A 19,729-nucleotide genomic window follows, 5' to 3' on the forward strand; every position below is an offset into this window, starting at 1 on the left:
TCTGTATTTATAAATAAATTCTGGTATCATTTATAACTGGATTACTTAAGACAAATAATGTTTATATTGAAAATTTCCAATAAAATAAAAATCACTTGGTGGCGGAAACGGATGTCGGAAGAAATCCACTTCCGGTCCGTTCGCTCCCGGTGAAGCAGCGTCGAGCTCACACTTTTTTGGTCCCAGTAAAAGACTCGTTTGGACCTTTTTTACGTGTATTCAGGTGATACCGTCGACCGGGCAGTCATGTCTAGCCGCGAAGCCCTCAACATGAAGCTGCCCCCGATCCAGTCCACGGCCGGGGCCGTGCCGGTCCGGAACGAGAAGGGTGAGGAGTCGGTCCGTTAGCCTCCAGACGGCTAACGTTAGCCTAGCTTAGCCTAGCGTAACCGCACTGTTAACGCGAATAACCTGCCTATAAGTGATATTAGGAGGTTAGTTACTACATGATAATAAATACATATCTCACATAAGAAGGGGGTAAAGTCCCACAGGCTGAATTAGTAAATAAATGCACATATTTTCAGAATAAGATGCTAAACGGTCACATGAGGGATGTTTGTGTCCACATACTTTAGTCTCCAGTGTATTTGGAGGAGTAAACGTGTTCCTGTAAACTCCAGTATTAACTACACTAATTACAATACAGGTGTTTTTTTAGATGTTTTATTCTTATAAAGGTTTTATTTAAACTTGGTTTGCATTACAAATATGACAAAACGATAGTACATCATTCATATTTCTGTATATTTTCATATCTACTTAAAAATTAGTGATGTTTGTGTCCACATATTTTAGTCTCAGTGTATTTGGAGGAGGAAACGTGTTCCTGTAAACTCCAGTATTAACTACACTGATTACAATAAAGGTGTTTTTTTTAAGATGTTTTATTCTTATAAAGGTTTTATTTAAACTTGGTTTGCATTACAAATATGACAAAACGATAATACATCACTCATATCTGTATATCTACTAAAATGAGTGATGTTTGTGTCCACATACTTCTGGCTGTAATGTATGTGGAGGAGTAACCGTGTTGCCTTAAACTCCAGTATTAACGTTACAATATTAGTACACTAATAAGAATAATCTTTTTTTTAAAGATATTTTCATAAAGGTTTTATGTAAACTTGGTTTGCATTAGTGATAGACCGATAGTATTGCGTTTATCAGGTGTATCAGTATCGGCCGGTGCAGGCTGCTGCGTCCGCCGATAGTGTTTTTCCCGGCGTTATGCGCAGACAGGTGTCCACAGGCAGCCCCGTGTGGCTGGAGACGCCTTTTTCAAGTTCAGTAAACATTCTTATTTTTAATGTTCTCATCATTGTGTCATTTTACAATGTAAAGTGAGGGCGCAAAAGTAGTATCGGCTCCAAATATCGGCTCAAGAAAATCGTCAGTCCGTATCGGTCAGAGGTTAAGGGTGATCTGCATCGACCCTTAAAAATCCATATCGGTCGCTCCGTATTATGCATTACAAATATGAGAAAGAACGATAATACGTCACTGATTTTTAAGCTGTGAAAATACACAGAAATATTAACAAACATACGCAAAGACAAACGAGTAGAAAAGCATAAAAGAAACAAAAAAATGACAAAACATGCCAGGGTCATTAAAGAATAGAGGATACGTAATTGAAAACATTAAATGGGGAGCAAAATCTTACAGTTTTAATAGCTTTTTTGATGAAGTAATTGTCTTAATATCATAAAATATCCTTTTTGAACACATTATTAAAGTAATCAACAGAAAACATCATCAAGGTCACTAATAACTATGACAATTGGATAGTGTCACATGCACATCATGTTTGAAATGTAATTGATAGCGTAAGTACAGCGGTGACTAAGTACATTTACTCACGTACTGTACTGAAGTATCATTTAGTGGTACTCAACAGTAGCCTAGCTTGAGTGAGCTCACCGTTGCCTCTGCATGTTCCAGGCGAGCTCTCCATGGAGAAGGTGAAGGTGAAGAGGTACGTGTCGGGTAAACGTCCCGACTACGCACCGATGGAGTCGTCGGACGAGGAAGAAGAGGACTTCCAGTTTGCAAAGAAGGGAAAGGAGCAGGAGGCAGAGGTGGAGGTGGAAGAAGAGGAGGTGTCCGACCCACGTCTCAAACGTCTGCTCAACCGCGTCAACGAGGACGTGGAGGAGAGGTACTCCCGTCACTGGATTTGAGTTTAACGATCGTTATTGTTGGGGTGCTGAAACGCTAAACGGACCGCACTGCTTCTCGTTTCCTCGTCCTCAGGCTTGCGAGGCACAGACAGATCGCAGAGCCCGAAGTCGTGGCCGAGAGCAGCGAGGACTCCGACGAGGGCACGTGGCACCCGGAGCACCCGGAGGAGAGCAGCGAGGAAGAAGAGGAGGAAGAGGAAGAAGTGGATGACGAGGTAGGCTGTGATCTGCGTTGCTTGTCCTTGTCAGACGTCCTTTTTTTAAATAACTTTTTATTTAAACGCTACAAAACATTTCCTGACATATGACTTTGAAAATGTGTGATATTCTACAGTAAAATGAGTTAAAATAAGAGTAAATAAGTTATAAAATTAATAAATTAATTAAAAGGGGAGAGAGGGAGGAGGGGAATTAAAATAAGAGTAGAAATGAATACAATTGAATTGAAAATTGATTGACTAGATAAATCAAAATAAGTAATAAAACACACATACAGTACATCCTTACATCATCCTACACATTTATGTATACACACATACCTTCAAACATGTATGTACATATGTATAAAAATATTAAAACAAGTAAATAAAGCGCAGACTACGATATTAAGAATAGTTAGACAATGACCGGTAGAAGAGCGAATATTAACAGATGGTAGCTGTGCAGGATTTTCCAAAGAGGAACCTCCAGCAGTACTCCGTCCCATCTATTGCACGCCCTGGCGTCTTGAAACACAAGTCCACTAAGAACCGTTTTTGACGCCGACGTTATCGCCCTGCGCAGGAAATCGAGCGGAGGCGAGCGATGATGCGGCAGCGAGCCACCGAGCGGAAGAACGAGGATATGGAGGTCATGGAGGTGGAGGAGGAAGGGAAGTCGGGGGAGGAGTCCGAGTCGGAGTCCGAATATGAAGAGTACACGGACAGCGAGGACGAAGCAGAGCCGCGACTCAAACCCGTCTTCATTCGCAAGTATGAAGTGAAACCTTCACTCTTAACTGTCGCTCCGTGGTTCCCAGCTGACGCAGAGTTTACAGCCTCACTTTGTTTTCTTTGAATGATTTCTAGGGATGAAAGTATCAGCTGTTTTATTCTAATTAATCTTTTGTAAATTGATCAACGTACCTCCAGTCAATCAGATGTTAGTGTACGGTGAAAAATAGTCAGCAGTTTTGATGTAAAAACACAGAAATAAATGTCGTCTTTTAAGTAATTCACTTATTGGTGCAACAATAGAACCACTAATGTAAGATAATGACACCGAAATGGCATCTTGGACTCTTCGCTCCCCAGGAAGGACAGAGTAACGGTGGCGGAGCGTGAAGCCGAGGAGCAGAGGCAGAAGGAGCTGGAGGCCGAGGCCAAGAAGCAGGCAGAGGAGCGGCGGCGCTACACCCTCAAGATTGTGGAGGAGGAGGCGAAGAAGGAGTTCGAGGAGAACAGACGCACGCTGGCCGCGCTAGACGCTCTGGACACCGACGGGGAGAACGAGGAGGAGGAATACGAAGGCTGGAAAGTCCGAGAGCTGAAGCGCATCAAGAGGGACAGAGAGGCCCGAGAGACGTGAGTAAACACAGATGTGAATCGCTGCAACGACAACAATTAACGTATTAAGGACTAACGGGCGGTGTTTTGTCCTCAGCATGGAGAAGGAGAAGGCAGAAATCGAGAGATTCCACAACTTGACGGAGGAGGAGCGCCGGGCCGAGCTCCGCAACAGCGCAAAACAAGTCACCAACAAAGCCAGCAAGGGCAAATACAAGTTCCTCCAGAAGTACTACCACAGAGGAGCCTTCTTCATGGTGAGTCGACACAGAGGAGAGTTATTTCCATGGATGGGGTTCAAACTGACTGTTAAAGGTGTTTCATAACTTTAGAAGAGACGTGTATTGATGCGTTTCCTGAGGTTTTCTGCCATTGTTGTGCAGTAGCATGGTACATTGATTTTTTGCAAGTTAGCGTTTTCATTCTGGTCTCACTTGTATCGTTAATCCTTCATTGTTCTCTCGGATTTATCCCAAGTATGTTCCGTGTAACTCATGTTCTAGCTTCTGAAGTTGTACCCGTGTGGCTTAACATTCAGATAGCTTATAGGACTAATGTGATCTTCACCAAGTTTCCGTAATGTCCTTTATTTAGGTAGACATTGAACACAGTGGCCCCATATAACGCATGTGTTCATATCTGTATGTTTGTCGGTAAGAGATGCAGTAGAGTAATGTACCAGAGCACTGACAGCTGTTAAATGATCCGCTCAGTGCTTCATATCTTGGTCAAACGTTGTTGTTTCATTACTCAAAGTTTGATTTGATGTGACGGCGACTCATCCGCTGTGGCAGGTTGTTCTGTAACCGTAAACATGATCTGTGTTGCAGAACGAGGAGGAGGACGTGTATAAGAGAGATTTCAGCGCCCCGACTCTGGAGGACCACTTCAACAAAACCATCTTACCCAAAGTCATGCAGGTCAGCGGCTTTTTACTCACGTTACATGTTCTACTGCCTGTCGTGTCCACGAATGTTGTTATAGCAAAACTCGTGTGTTTATATGACGGTGGGGAAACATGACACTGCCAAGTTTGCTTCAAAACAGTTTCAACATTTGTACCGTTTCATTGGAGAAAGAAATTTCGAAGTCAACAAAAACCTGAGGTGGATGAAGTGAATTTGGCTTTTGCCTTTAAAACGTTCTTAGTCTTGAAACGTTCACCAAGCGCATGTCTCAAAGTGTAATTCAGGAGCAAAATCACCCCATGGCCGAGACAGATTTTTCCATGTAACAACTACTAACGGAGAAATCCCGGAGACAGCCGGACGTGGCTAACAGTGATTAGCTCGGGGCAGCATGGTGAAGGCATTCAAAGGTCTTTTTTAACCACTAATGCTGCTGAAAATAACAGCAAACCTCTGCAGCAGCATGAGTAGAGTCCCTACACACACAACAAAGCAGCAACAACGTAGTTAGTGAAGCCAGAGTTTATTAAAAAAGTGTTTTAAAGACTTACCTACTGGCCCCTGTACCAGCTCCTCTCATAGTAAAGTCCATTCAAGTGGATCACCAAAGTCAATCCCAAAGGAAGGAGCCCATTGGTGCTTTGTTTTCTGTGTAGGGACTCTTCTCATGCTGCTGCAGAGGTTTGCTGTTATTTTCAGCAGCATTAGTGGTTAAAAAAGACCTTTGAATGCCTTCACCGTACTGCCCCGAGCTAATCAGCTAATCTAGGTGTTAGCAACTTTCCCAGGTTTCTATGTTAATAGTCTCAATGGCTGATTTAATGTGTGCAAGTGCAGAAAAAGACCACGGGATGATTTTGCGCTGGAATTACACTTTTAAGACTCTTTTTTTCCTGCCATTAAACCTCTTTAACTCTTCATTTCACCCCTAAATTAGCACTTAGCACTAATTCTGGAGGGATAAAGATATCTCAGATCACATGTCTATCTAATGCTCGGGCTTGTTTGTATATCTTTAGATATTTATGAGTAAACTTTTAAGCCAAGTAAATAGATTTACCTTCCACATGTTTTAGCGTTCAGCAGGACGCATAATTTCTGTTTTGAATTAAGGCAAAGCCGCTCAGTTCTCTGACTTGACTCTCTGTGGTTCGTTTTCCCCCATTAAAGGTCAAAAACTTTGGCCGGTCCGGACGCACCAAGTACACGCACCTGGTGGACCAGGACACCACGTCTTTCGACTCGGCCTGGGCCCAGGAGAGCGCTCAGAACAGCAAGTTCTTCAAGCAGAAGGCGGCAGGCGTGAGGGACGTGTTCGACCGGCCCACGGTGAAGAAGAGGAAGACTTAAGATGTGTGAACTTGGACTTTAGCGGGCCGCCACACTGCAGCTTTAAAGACTTACAGAGACGGAGCCGCACCCTCGCCCGGACTACATGTTGTATCAGGAAAGCAGCGAATAGACTGAGGACTGTGTATCTGCCTGGAAGGTGCACCATCGCTTAGAGCTAACGTTGGCTCCTCAGACCCAACTGAAGACGCAGGACATCGCTTAAACCCCCTACGGTACTCGAGTAGTGCCGGGAAATTACAGCAAAACCACCTTTTGTCCTTTTCTAAAGCAGCGGGTTCTTATTTTGTACAAATCAGCCCGTTATATGAAGTGTGCAGATTCGTGTCCTGATTTCCTGCAGAACTTTTTTTTGTTGTTGTTGAATAAAACTTTAATTTTAAAAATCATTCAAAACCTTTTCTCAGACAAAAACCAGCAATGAAACGACTTAAATCACAGGCACAAAATGAGGCAGGTCAGCTTTTATTTTGAAAAAAGAAAAGAAAAACTTGGTAACGATGACGACAGTTTAACCGCTGAGTTCAGTTCTGCCTCAGTGTCTTGTTGAGCTCTGGTTTAAAAAAAAAAAAAAGCCCAAATTGAAACAGTCCAGTGTGTAAACGCCGTTCGTTCAGTTGGTCAGAGCCACCAGAGCCTCCACCACGTTCCCCATGTGTTCCCTCAGACTGCGCTCCGCCACGGACCTCGAAATCTCCATCTCTGACATCTGCACGGCGACAAGAACATGTACCAGACGTACCGGTGAAGACTCGTTATAGTGCTCAAGTGCTTCAATTTGACAAATCGTTTATGAAAAATGCAAAGTTTAAATTGACCGTTAGGAATTACAATGAAAGACAATTGCAAGCAACCCACGAGTGGAACGCAGTTACAGTCAGAACACCTGTTGGTTTCATTTTTGGGCCCCTTTGCTCCGCTGAGGGGAAATCTTAATCAAGCGAGCTTTGATCTACATGCAGGTTAACGGTCTGAGAGGCAAAACTCACGGCTATAATCTAATGATGTATACAGATATCTGATCATAGAGAGAAGCTGAAATATCGTGTGGATGTGGTTTCTAATCGAACTGTAAACTGGCAGACGGGAGAGAAAGTCTTTGCACAGATATCTGCCGTCTACAGCAGAACCACACAAATATTAGGGGTTTTCTTCCAGGGTTTAAATCGCTATAAAGAAATGCGTTTCCCCGGTTTTGGTGTGGAAGAATTCCACTGGCCCGCGGAGCCCTAACCTCAACCCCATCCAACACCTCTGGGGTGAACTGGGACAAACCAGACCGTATCAGTGTTGAATCACTGGTGCTCCTGTGACTGAGCCTCCGTTCACACCGCAGGCCTTAATGCACAAGTCTGATTTACTGCTCAAATCTGATTTTTTTGTTTGTCTGTTCACCTTACGTCTTTACATGTGGCCTGTCTATGGATTCCTGTGTGAACAGTTCATGCTCCTGAAGCGACCCACATGTACATTTGATCATTGACATCACACCACAACGGTGTTTACAGGCGCGAACATGGCAACGGGCACCATTATCATAGGACTTTATGGCTTAATGCTAAAAACATCGTGAGCGGGTGATATCAGGAAGGAGGATTACGAGGAAGAAAATTCATATTGTCATGATGGCACTGGCCACCTGCTTCACTGCTGTACTCCATGTTTGTTTTAATTCTGTTCCTGCTCCCGCGTGTAGCACACTTTTTATTTTTTCAATCAACTTTACTTGTCATTCATTTCCAGAACAGTGCAGCACGTGTCAGAATGACGCCAAACTGGAATTAAATGCCACCTGCCTGTTCAGATTGCAGTCGCACATTTAAAAGTGGCCTAAATGTCAGATTCAATGTGACTTGTACTGTTCACACTGTCAAAAGAAAATCAGACATGGGTCACTATGAGCGGATTCAGGTCACTTGGACCTGCGGTGTGAACGGAGCCTAAATTACAGCAACATAGGAACAAGATCATAATATTGTACAATTTGTGCAAAACCTTCCTAGAAGAGTGAAGGTTTTAAAGCAGCAGATTAACGCTCGTGGTTCAGAATGACATGCGGCGTCCGCATACTTTTGTCCATGTGACGCGTGTGGGCTTTGACATCCCCTGAACGGGTTCAAGCAGATTGAAACATCCCAGAACGACTGAATTAAAGAAAACTTACAATAAGTTCCACGTCCTCCTTCTTGATCGTGACTTTGGCCAACTCCTTTTCTCTGAAAGCAAAACAACAACAGTGAGTATGAGATTAACGCATCTGGAGAAAATCCCTCAACCCCGTGTATCACTCATGTTATTTCCCTTCAGAGTCCAGGCAAGGCATCTTTTTTTACACAGCGCATTTCACACCAAGGCAAAACAGTTCAAAAGCAGGAGCAAAGAAGAATAGACAAGTAAAAGAAAAGAGACGATGTTTAAAGTTAATAAAAAGAGCTCCTCTACTGTATAAGCACATGAACAGATACATGTTTTTAACCAGGATGTAAAAGTGCCAAAGTTGGGGCTGATTTCAGATCTGCTGGTAGGTTGTCACAGTTGCGTGCAGCATCACAGCTAAACGCTGCTTCACCAGGTCTAGTTTGAACTTTGGGCTCCACTACCTGATTTGAGCTCTACTGGGCTTTTAGGGCGCACTCACACTGTCCTTCTGCACCGGGCCAAAACTGGTTTTTTCGGGTAAAGCCTAGTGCGTTTGACCAGTGTGAGTGCAACCGCTCAGCACATAACTGCGGCCAGCTGGCCGTCCACGGCCCGTCTGAGAGAGGTGGGCTTTTGTAGAGCGCGTTTGCACATGTACGAGCACAAGCGCGCATGTGTACGAGCACAAGCACGAGCACGAGGCCTACGGCGGTTCTGACGTCATTTATGTGCACCTGTTCGGACATAGAAAATAGAAGGAGGGACCATGCCATAGGCCTCGTGCTTGTACATGTGCAAACCCGCTCTACAAAAGCCCACCTCTCTCAAAGCTGGCCGCAGCTACGCGCAGTTGCACTCACACTGGTCAAACGAACTAGACTTTACCCGTAAAACCTGTTTGGGCACGGTACGGAAGGACAGTGTGACTGCGACCTCAGTTTTTAAAGACAGTGACTCGGGGTGTTTACTGACAGCAGCCCTCTTCTCTTTATCACCAAAAACAATGATCTCAGTTTTTTCTTGATTTAACAGAAGGAAATTTTGGTTCGTCCAATGTTTGACTTGCTCTAAACAGTGACACAATGACTCTATTGGGCTGCAGTCATCTGGAGACAGTGCGAGATATACATCTGTGTGTCATCTGCATAACTGTCATAGTTGACATTAGAATTTTGCAGAATTTGACCCAAAGGCAGCAAATATAAGTTGAACAGAAAGGGGTCCAAGGACTGAGCCCTGAGGAACTCCACGTCACAGCCACTCGATCGAATTTCTAACTACCAATGGTCACAAAATAACTCCGCTCCTCCGAGTGGGACCTGAACCTGAACCAGTCAACTGTGCTTTCTGAGACAGCGGGGGAACTACAGGATCCGCATGTTAAGACACAAGGAGCTGATGCTGCTGTGAGTGTTTTAGTCTTACCTCTCTTGTTTGGCTTTCTGTTCTCGTGACCTTCTGTCTCCAATCACGGACATGGCCTGAAAGAAAAAAAAAAAAACACTGTCATGTTTATGTTTAAGTTGTTTTCATCCAGTTTTATAAAAAATATGAAAGTTAAAGTCCTACAACTTCACTTAAAACCATTGTTTCATCAGAGAAACAAGGGATTTGTTCGTATATTACATTATATCACAATTAATGAATAAATTATTAAAAGCCCCGGATCAATCAATGATAAATATATTGTTGTTGTTACTTATCATTAAGGAAAATCATCTCTGACAAAACATTTAATTCCTTAGTCCCTAAAAATGAAATTCCCCCCTCAAATGAATTTCTAAAACTTAAATTGAATTCTTGGCAGTTTTGCGATTCAGAAACACAGATCAATAGAAAGATTACACAGAGTTTATGACCCCACTTGTCATTGTACCCATTAGAAACAGTTTAATGTAGATTACTTTGGAGAAAAGTGTCCTCAACATGACTCTTTAAACACCCCCACTTTGATTATAGTATTGGTTGCATGTTTTCTGTTTAATTCACGTCATTTCCGGTAGTTTGACGTTTCAATTAGTGTTAAATATTAGTTTATTTATATATTCACTCGTTGTTGTCTGTCTGTGTGGTGTTCTGGTGAAGTTAAAGCCTGTCATGTGTCTTAATAAGATGCCGGTTCAATGAAGTAAAGGGGAAAATAGCTTTAGCTAGCTACGAGGCATTTAGCCACAAGGTTAACAGAAGAAGGCTGGGTCACCAAAAAAAAAAACCCAATTAGTTTTCATTATTTTTCATTCAGTTTTCTATCTTTTGTTGTTATTATTATTTCTACATTTATATATGCATTTACAGCAATGTGTATAACTCTGGAGCATTAAAAGAAAACCATCATAACTGTTACTATCATTAGGATGATTGATTCCAGGAATCAAACTTTGACACATTTAAAATGTTTAATGTTTACACTATTAAAAAGTCTATATTAAAATATATATAAATATATGTATTTATCTCCCATCCATTAGAAAGTTCTGTCAGACTGAGTGAAACATCTATTTATAGCGCCATCTGCTGTAACCCTACAACATCGCAGTTCTAGTTCCATTGCGCATGCGTTATACCCCAACCTCCTTCTATTAGCCTTGGAGACAGTTAGCTACCGAGTTAAAAGGTTTACTGAACAATTACCAAGCAAACACTCGTAAATAATAACATTTACGCGTCGTGTGTTCGAGCAAAACTATAGGTAAACAAATACTATGAGAGAAAAAGTTCGCATTTAGCGCACTCCACTTAGTTTGGTGGCTGTTATCGGTGAGGATGTACCGACAGTGACCGCATGTTTCTCCCGTTAGCCCGGAGCTCTCACCGTTTCTAAGTCCGAGCTGGAGATCTCCTTCTCCTCCGCGTAGTCCGTGACCCTCTCCAGGTCCGCGGCTCCGCTGTCATGTTTCCGCGGCTTTTCTGCCGGTTTGCCCGTGCAGTTTTCCTCGGCTTCCAGGTCCAAATCGACGTCTCCCTCTGCCGCCATGTTTGCTCCAGTGAGGGCCGGAACAAAAAGAATGGTTCCTTCGAGCGTCGGAGGGAGAACGGGGTAGTACCGGACCGGAAGAGGAACTTTTAAAACGAGAAATCCGTCGATTTTTTTTTTTTTACAAAAGTTTAAATAATAAAATAATAATAATCTTAAAATATTATATCTTGTTATTATTTTATTATTATGATTATTATAATTATTACTATATTAATCATTCATAGTAATATTATAATATATTGTTATTTTTATAATTATTACAATGTTATTTAAAATATATAACAATATGTTATATTATTAGTCATATTCTTATAATATTTTAATAATAAATTATTATTATAAACTTAATTGTTTATACGTTTAACTGTGGATATTTAGATTTAAGAAGGATTCTTTTTTTTAAGATTAAATATAAACATTTCTTTTCTTACATGTTCCAAAACCAAAAATGTATTTCTAAATGTAGAAATAATAATCATAACACCACCAGAGCAGCCAACACAGAGGCATTGGCGTGCACAGGGGAGCGAAAACGTGTAATAAATTGCCATCTAGAGCCAAAACGTGTGCTAAAGTGCCCTTTAGGAGCCTAAACATGTGCTAAAGTGCCCTTAAGGAGCCTAAACATGTGCTAAAGTGTCCTCTGGGGAGGACACGCAAAACGTGTGTTAAAGTGCCCTCTTCAGGGGAGAGGACGTGCTCTATGTGCCCTATTTTTTCCTTTTCGCCCCTGCCCTTCAAAAAGTCTGTGCATGCCACTGCACAGAGGTGTATAAACAATATAAACTCCTCAGCAGCAGTGGCCACAAACACACACACACAAACACACACATTACAGTACCCAGGCTATACCAGGTAACGCTGTGGTTGTTGTCATTGAACTCACCTTAATGTAAATGTTACTTTCTCCCCTGCTATATTAACTAGCTCCTGTTTTTCTGTGGATCAACTAGTTTATGCAAATTAAATGCAACTTTATTTAGGAATCGGCATCATGTGAGAACAATATAACCTGAAATAATAATGTTTAAAATCAGACTCTGACACAGGGCCCCTCTACAGGACAGTGCCAACAGATTATGTCCTAATGAAGGACCCACTTTATTTCATTCTGTGCTGTTAATTAAATGTAGAATCTTTATCAAAAGCTATATGTAAAATTGTCCCGTTGTGTTTCCAGGGTAGCAGCCAATAGCGTTGGGCGTTGCTGGTTGCAAGGGTTGTCTGTTGTTGGGGCGTTATTTGTCCCAGCAGCTGAGTGAGCGGAGACAGGCAACAACCAGAGTCACTATAGGCCGAGCATTCACTCCATGGACTGAGAGAAAGGAGAGGAACGGCATTCAAACGCACGCCCACATGGCTATGCTTCTCCTTGATGCTAACATCACTTTCATCTGCACTTAGCTGGGACGGCTAATGCTAACGGCTAATGCTAACTGTCAGTCAAACTCCTCTAATCCTTGTTTTTATGGTGTGATTTTCTGGAGGGGACGGGTTCAAACAGGCTCAAACAGACTCCGGTCTCCTGGAGCTACTGGGCCGGGTCTGACCCAACTATTGAATTACATTTTGTTGTTGCGATCACGATCTTGAGACACTAGATGGCGGTGGTCCATTTTCGATCTTTCACTTTAAATTTTAATATTCTGCAAGTTGACTTTCATGCCCTACTGAAGTGAAACTGAAAAAGTTTTTTTCCTGGAAATACAATAAAGCAAATGTGTTTGCAGTCGTCTGAGAATCAGGAATATTTTCCACCTACCTACTGCAGCACATCTTGGAGAACATCCACCAAATACTTCTTCTGAGGACAGCGGTACAGAAGGTATTTCCATATAAGTCATATTCACATAACTATAGATATTATTATAGTTACTGGAAGTGCGTCTCTCTCTGTCCATCTGTCCGTCTTTTCTCTCTCTCTCTCCTTCTCTTCCTCTCTCCGGTGCAGACAGATGTCTATCCTCCACAGAGCTGGGTCTGTCTGACGTTCCTGTCTGTTATAGTGAAGGTTTTCAACGCCACCGTACTCTACGGGGGAATTGTTGGGTCTCTGTAAATCATAAATAAGTCATAGAGTGTGGTCTTTACCTACTCTGTACAGTGTCCTGAGATAACTTTTGTTATGATTTGGCACTATAAATAAAATTGAATTGAATTAGAGATGAAGGTGCCTTTATTGCATTTAAACTATAAAATGATCTTCACTGTAAACAACAAACATTTTGTTCATTCACTGCCAGTCGAGTGAATGATATATACATATTCTTTTAACTTAAAGTCAAGGCCTTAATGGCTGACTGGATCAAATATGAATCATCAGATTTAAGGCAATATATTAATATGTCAGACTGATCCGATCGTTATTGTCTAAGAGATAATGAGGAAACGATTGGGAACCGTAACCGTCCGGATTACTCATTGACTCCTGTGCTTCTCCTCGTTCTATTCCCGTCTCTTATAAGAGGTTTACTTGTACTTTAATGCAAATAGCCCTTCCACCTTCCACTGTACCAGATTTCCTGTGTCTCGAACCTTCTACAGCCCTTTGAGCTTTTTCAGTTCCACCTCCCAATAATCTGATTAAAGGAAAGAGGAACCTGCTTGTGAGAAGGACTGAAAAGTGCTCCGTGGTTTCCCTGGTTCATGCTTCAGGAGATGTTCGCGGTGGAGAGGAGTCAGAGGAATGGCACAGGGGCCAGAGAGGCATCGCTGTCATCACACCAACCCCTTCATCCTGCTGTACGACTGACGGCCGTCTGAACGTTTGGAGATCTCGTCGGTTTTCAGGCCTCACAGACGTGATGTCGAGACGCTGGCTTCGGACTCAGGTAGGCCTCTGCAGGGTGCAGCAGGAGCTTAACGGTAAATGTTATGATGCTGAGATGATAAAAGCATGAACGCAGTGGTGTGTCCAGACTTTCTTGAGCCCAAAGGTGAAATAACAACACTAATTTACAATTTCTGCACCACCCATATCTACTTTCACCCTTAGAGACCCACCGTAGATGCATTTTTGTCTTTTTAGGAGGCTACAGGGGGGGTACAGGGGGAGACATCGGTAACGGTAGACGTCACATAGAAGTGAGGTGCATCATCGAAAAGCTGGAAACATGAAGATTCATTTGAGATGCAGCTGATCACTGTGTGGCGAGTTCCTCTAGTCATGAATCTGTAATAAACATTGGGTTTTGTTAGGTGTTATTCAGAAGTATTTAAAAGGCATTCTCATGGTCTCTTATGTCTCAGAAGAAGTTTTTGCCGCAATTTTAGGGTTGATACCATTTGTTAAACAGATTTGGTGCTAAATTTGACTCTTTTTTTTGTTTTTACCACTCGAGAATTTGATAAAATGGTCGAAATTACTCTACAATCCTCGGTAAGACACTCAGACTATAGGGAACACCATAGAAAAATCCATGCTGTGATCAAAAACCTTTGACATTTGGAGATTTCTGCAAGAATTGCATTTTTCAGCGATTGTTTGGTGAGCACTTGAGTTGTGTAAACTGCTCAAAAAAACTCTTTATTGTGAATATATGTAGGAAATCCGTCCATCCTCTGAATGCTCCATGTCTCTAGTTTGTGGTTGTGAAGTTTCATGAGGCTGTGATTATCCAAGAGGTCACAACAGATCATTTTATATCAAAAACGTGTTCCCACTATAATGAAATGTCTCCCATGGGGACTAACATCATCACACATGAAGACAACTGGACTCATTGAACCAACAATAGTCTCATCTTTACAGTCAGACCCAGTGTATGACATCCAACACTGTTTATGGACCCCAGTATGCAGCAATATTCAAATACTTTAAATACATTTACCCAAGCCCCAACCACAGCGACTTCCTGGTTGATCCAATAAGGAAGTGCCAAAAACTGCAGTTCTCTGAGTGTCCACTAGGGGCAGGTTTCATAACAGAGCAGTTTCTCATTGACCCCCATGTTAAACAGGCCGTTTACACAGCATCATTAAACCTGTTTAAGGACAAAAGAACATTCTAGTCTGTGTGTTTAGGTCATATCTCCATGACAACACTGAGAGGGGTGAATTTTTTTGTTCCGGGCTAGTTTTTATTTTATTAGAGGTTAAAGTTTATGAATAATTAGGGGCGTGGCCTCTTGAGTGACAGCTAGCCTCTGGCCCTCACTTCTCCTCGGAGGTAAACGTCAGCCAGATGGACGTATCTCCCTCCCCCCAACGTCACATACATGCCCTTTTTTGGTCAGAGGAAATGAGGCGCAGTCAAAATCTGACAAGATGGCGACTCCTGTAGGAGAGGACGATTGGATCAAGTTGAAAAAACGGACCCCGCCGGGTATGCTACGTCCATTTTATACAGTCTATGATTTTACCCAAATACCCGGATTATCATAAAGTGGGCATGTCTGTAAAGGGGATCCGTAGAATCCCCTGTAACAAAAATGATAGAGTTTTCAGACCGACCAAAACATGAGCTTCTTTCCATTTTTCCAGCCGTTAGCATGTGTTTTAAAGAGTCAGACTCTTTTATTAACCTGTCCTCAGTCCGACGCCTCAGAGTACCAGCAGGTTTGTGCGCTCGTCCTGCCACAGTTATGAATAACAGCATTGTGTTTCCATGGGAACTCGTACATCATTTACAACACCCAGCTTTTTATTTCCCTACATCTAAAACACGTTAAAAAAAAACACAATGCCGATCACAAACCATCACCCCATTGTTGCGCTCGGAGAGAGTCCTAAACGAGTAACGAGTGCTTTGTCCTTTTTTTGTAAACAAACTTGGATTTCAGCCAACTGTTATTGCGCAAGCCTATTGAAAGCATAGATTGAGAGCTCTCGCTCAAGCGGCTATTTGCATCCGCTTATTTGCTTTTGTTTGTTCCCTTTGGCACGTCTTCCTCTCCCACAAGGCTGCAGCAATTATGTGAGAGTGAAAGGGGCCCCCAGGAATGCCGCTCGGAGCAACACGTGTTTATCACAGGGACTTACTGGTTTACAGACGCTCATGTTGGAGAGAATCACCCAAAGTGAGATAAAGGATGTTGTGTGTGTCGTTAAACCTGTGTCACGTAATGTTCACTTCTGGTTGTGTTAATAATATCCGAACATGTTTATGAAACAAATGCAAAGATTAAAGATCACATATTTGTTTCTAATAACTCTTAAACGGGCTTTACAGTCTGTGCAGCACACAACCCCCTCTGTCCTTAGACGCAATCCAGATAAAGAACAACTTTAACAGCAGGGAAAAGATGGATGAAACCTCAGTTAGAGTATCAGAGGAGGACTTCCTCTCCCTGGACTAACAGACAGGAAATAAATATGATGTGTACAGAATAAACCAACTGTACAGTGAAAGGACAGCACAGACGATCAGGATGACCTGAGCCACACAACCTCCCCTCCACTATGAAGAGGGAGAGAGAGAGAGAGAGAGAGAGAGAGAGAGAGAGAGAGAGAGAGAGAGAGAGAGAGAGAGAGAGAGAGAGAGAGAGAGAGAGAGAGAGAGAGAGAGAGAGAGAGAGAGAGAGAGAGAGAGAGGACAGAGAGAGAAGGAGAGAGAGAGAGAGAGAGAGAGAGGACAGAGAGAGAAGGAGAGAGAGAGAGAGAGGGATGGGCGGTTGTAATAAACAGGGGGAGAGAGAGATTCAGGGGTTTTCAGAAATGTAATTGTTGCTTGAAAGTTAAAGCAAATATAGGAGTTTTAAGTTTAAAGGCCTCAACGTACAGACAGTCTGATGTCATCTCATCTCATCTTATCTTCAACCGCCTGTCGGGGTCGTGGGGGGCTGGAGCCGATCCCAGCTGACATCGGGCGTGAGGCGGGGTCCACCCTGGACAGGACGCCAGTCTATCACAGGACACATAGAGACGAACAGAGACAGACAACCATTCACACCTACGGGTGATTTAGAGTCATCAATGAACTGAACACCTGCACGTCTTTGGACTGTGGGAGGAAACCGGAGAACCCGGAGAAAACCCACGCAGACACGGGGAGAACATGCAAACTCCACACAGAAGGGCCCCAGCCAGGATGCGAACCTGGGACCTTCTCGCTGTGAGGCGACAGTGCTAACCACTACAACACTGTGTCATCTCTGTTAACGAATACCTAAATATAAATGCAGAACAGGACAAGATTTGGGGAGGCCTCGGTAAAGACCCAGGACCAGGTTGAGAGATTAGATTTCCACACTGGCCTGGGAACGCCTCAGGATCCCCCAGTTAGAGCTGGTTAATGTGGCCCGGGAAAGGGAAGTTTGGGGTCCCCTGCTAAAGCTGCTGCCCCCGCGACCCGACCCCGGATAAGAGGCTGAAGATGAGACGAGATGAGATGTAGTCTGTCTGTAGTCTGAGTCGTATCGACCAATCACGTTTGACAATGACGGTGCTAACATGCTGATATTCAGAAGATATATGGGAACATTTGATATTTTTCATGGATTTAGTCATAAACCAAAGTAATGTGCAATTACAGTTTTGTGCTGGTTGAACAGTTAAGGGGATGAATAAAGTCATGAGGGTTCATCCTCTGGGGACCATGAATGTCTCCATGTCTCCGACTCAAGAATGTGACAGTAACACCGAAAACGTACACAGTAAGATCCCATACACACCTCTGCGGACGGCCTTCACGTGTGAAAGAGAAAAAGACTGTTTATGACAGAAGATGAAATAATACGTGACAGTGTGTTTGTAGCTGTGGGTGATATTTGTTGTTGTTGTGTGTGTGTGTGTGTGTAAACCCCACAATTATCTAACTAATAATCCTACAACTGTGCTCAGAGAGTCCAGTTCACCGGGTTTGTAAGTCCAAGCCTCTTAGCCGAGCGTGAACGCAGCCAGACCCTGATTTAACCTTTCGTTTGTGTCTCATTTCCTAGAAAGTGAACCTTTTACGGGCTGCGTGTCACTTCTGAAGAAGCAACAGCACAGGTTTTTGGCCCAGGCTGCTTTTTTCCAGCGTTCACATGAAGAGGCGTGGTTCTAAAAACAGCTCGCCCTCCTGCAGCAGACAGACGCGGCAGCGGCCAAATGTGACACGTCTCTCCTGCAGGAGTTTGCACGGTCGCTAATTGGAGATGATTTGAGCTTCTCTGAATGTCCGTGGACACAAATATGACCTCCGTCCCGTCCATTGTGCAGATGAGGAATGCTGGTCTATTTTTACAGACACGTTCACGAGTGTGTTTGGACATAAATGACACGTTCACGAGTGTGTTTGGACATAAATGACACGTTCACGAGTGTGTTTGGACATAAATGACACGTTGACGAGTGTGTTTGGACATAAATGACACGTTCACGAGTGTTCACGAGTGTGTTTGGACATAAATGACACGTTCACGAGTGTGTTTGGACATAAATGACACGTTCACGAGTGTGTTTGGACATAAATGACACGTCCACGAGTGTGTTTGGACATAAATGACACGTTCACGAGTGTGTTTGGACATAAATGACACGTTCACGAGTGTGTTTGGACATAAATGACACGTCCACGAGTGTGTTTGGACATAAATGACACGTTCAAGAGTGTGTTTGGACATAAATGACACGTTCACGAGTGTGTTTGAACATAAATGACACGTTCACGAGTGTGTTTGAACATAAATGACACGCTCATGAGGCGGCTTATTATCAGAACTGGGACATTTCAATAAATGTTTCCTTTGTAATTAACCAATAGGTTTTGATACACATACAGATTTGATATAGATTCATATTTTTGAAGTTGTACCCAGTAAAGTACATCATTTTCCATTGGAGCCCGAATTTCAACAGAACCTGCGTCATTGTTTTCCAGGCCGAAGGCAACTTTCTCCTGTTTCACTGCCTCCATCGCCTCCATCGCTTCGGGGAGCCACTCCCCCTCTGACGGGGCTCTGGAACAGGTCCAGTCGTTTATGATAACCTTTTTTGTGATCATGCATAAAGAGAGGAACATGTTCTTATCCTTTGGCGTAACCTTATTACATTTATGTAGATCTTCTTAAATACAGGACTCTGGTCATGTTAATACGGTTCACAGCGTGTTGCGTTACACCAAACCAGTTCCATCAATATTGCCACATTTTGGACATTTACTGTCTTCTTGTAGGGCGACACGGTGTTGTGGTGGTTAGCACTGTCGCCTCACAACGAGAAGGTTCTTGGAACGATCCCGTCTGGGACCCTTCTGTGTGGAGTTTGCATGTTGTCCCCGTGTCTGCGTGGGTTTTCTCCGGGTTCTCCGGTTTCCTCCCACAGTCCAAAGACGTGCAGGTGTTCGGTTCATTGATGACTCTAAATCACCCGTAAGTGTGAATGGTTGTCTGTCTCTGTTCGTCTCTATGTGTCCTGTGATAGACTGGCGTCCTGTCCAGGGTGGACCCCGCCTCACGCCCAATATCAGCTGGGATCGGCTCCAGCCCCCCGCGACCCCGTCAGGGACAAGCGGATGAAGATGAATGAACTGTCTTCTTGGACACCCATTGTAAATAGTGGAGGGTTTGTTGACAGTAGGCCTTAAGAAGAGTGCAGAAATAAATAGGATTACAGCCTCTGATTGGTTATGAGTCATTCAACAGGTCAGACTGAGACACTCATGGGGCAGAAACAGCATTTACAGTTGGATGTAGGAGAGAGTGT

General features: G+C 43.2%; 2 protein-coding genes across 2 annotated transcripts; one reads left to right on the forward strand and one right to left on the reverse strand.

Moving 5' to 3' along the window:
* The first annotated feature begins 159 nt into the window (after positions 1–159).
* Positions 160–6,322, forward strand: mfap1 (microfibril associated protein 1). The gene is made up of 8 exons (XM_083914487.1): positions 160–328; positions 1,948–2,164; positions 2,260–2,401; positions 2,970–3,157; positions 3,479–3,748; positions 3,828–3,987; positions 4,561–4,650; positions 5,809–6,322. The coding sequence occupies exons 1-8, from the start codon at positions 247–249 to the stop codon at positions 5,986–5,988; spliced, it is 1,329 nt and encodes a 442-aa protein (XP_083770613.1). The 5' UTR covers positions 160–246; the 3' UTR covers positions 5,989–6,322.
* A 115-nt stretch (positions 6,323–6,437) lies between these two features.
* On the reverse strand, positions 6,438–11,124 carry hypk (huntingtin interacting protein K). The gene is made up of 4 exons (XM_083914556.1): positions 10,940–11,124; positions 9,553–9,608; positions 8,153–8,204; positions 6,438–6,697 (listed from the first exon to the last, which is right to left on the reverse strand). Exons 1-4 carry the CDS (start codon positions 11,099–11,101, stop codon positions 6,602–6,604), a joined length of 366 nt encoding a protein of 121 aa, XP_083770682.1. The 5' UTR covers positions 11,102–11,124; the 3' UTR covers positions 6,438–6,601.
* Between the last annotated feature and the right edge of the window lie 8,605 nt (positions 11,125–19,729).

Source organism: Echiichthys vipera (genome assembly GCF_963691815.1).
Source record: "Echiichthys vipera genome assembly, chromosome: 1".
Taxonomy (NCBI): Eukaryota; Metazoa; Chordata; class Actinopteri; order Perciformes; family Trachinidae; genus Echiichthys; species Echiichthys vipera.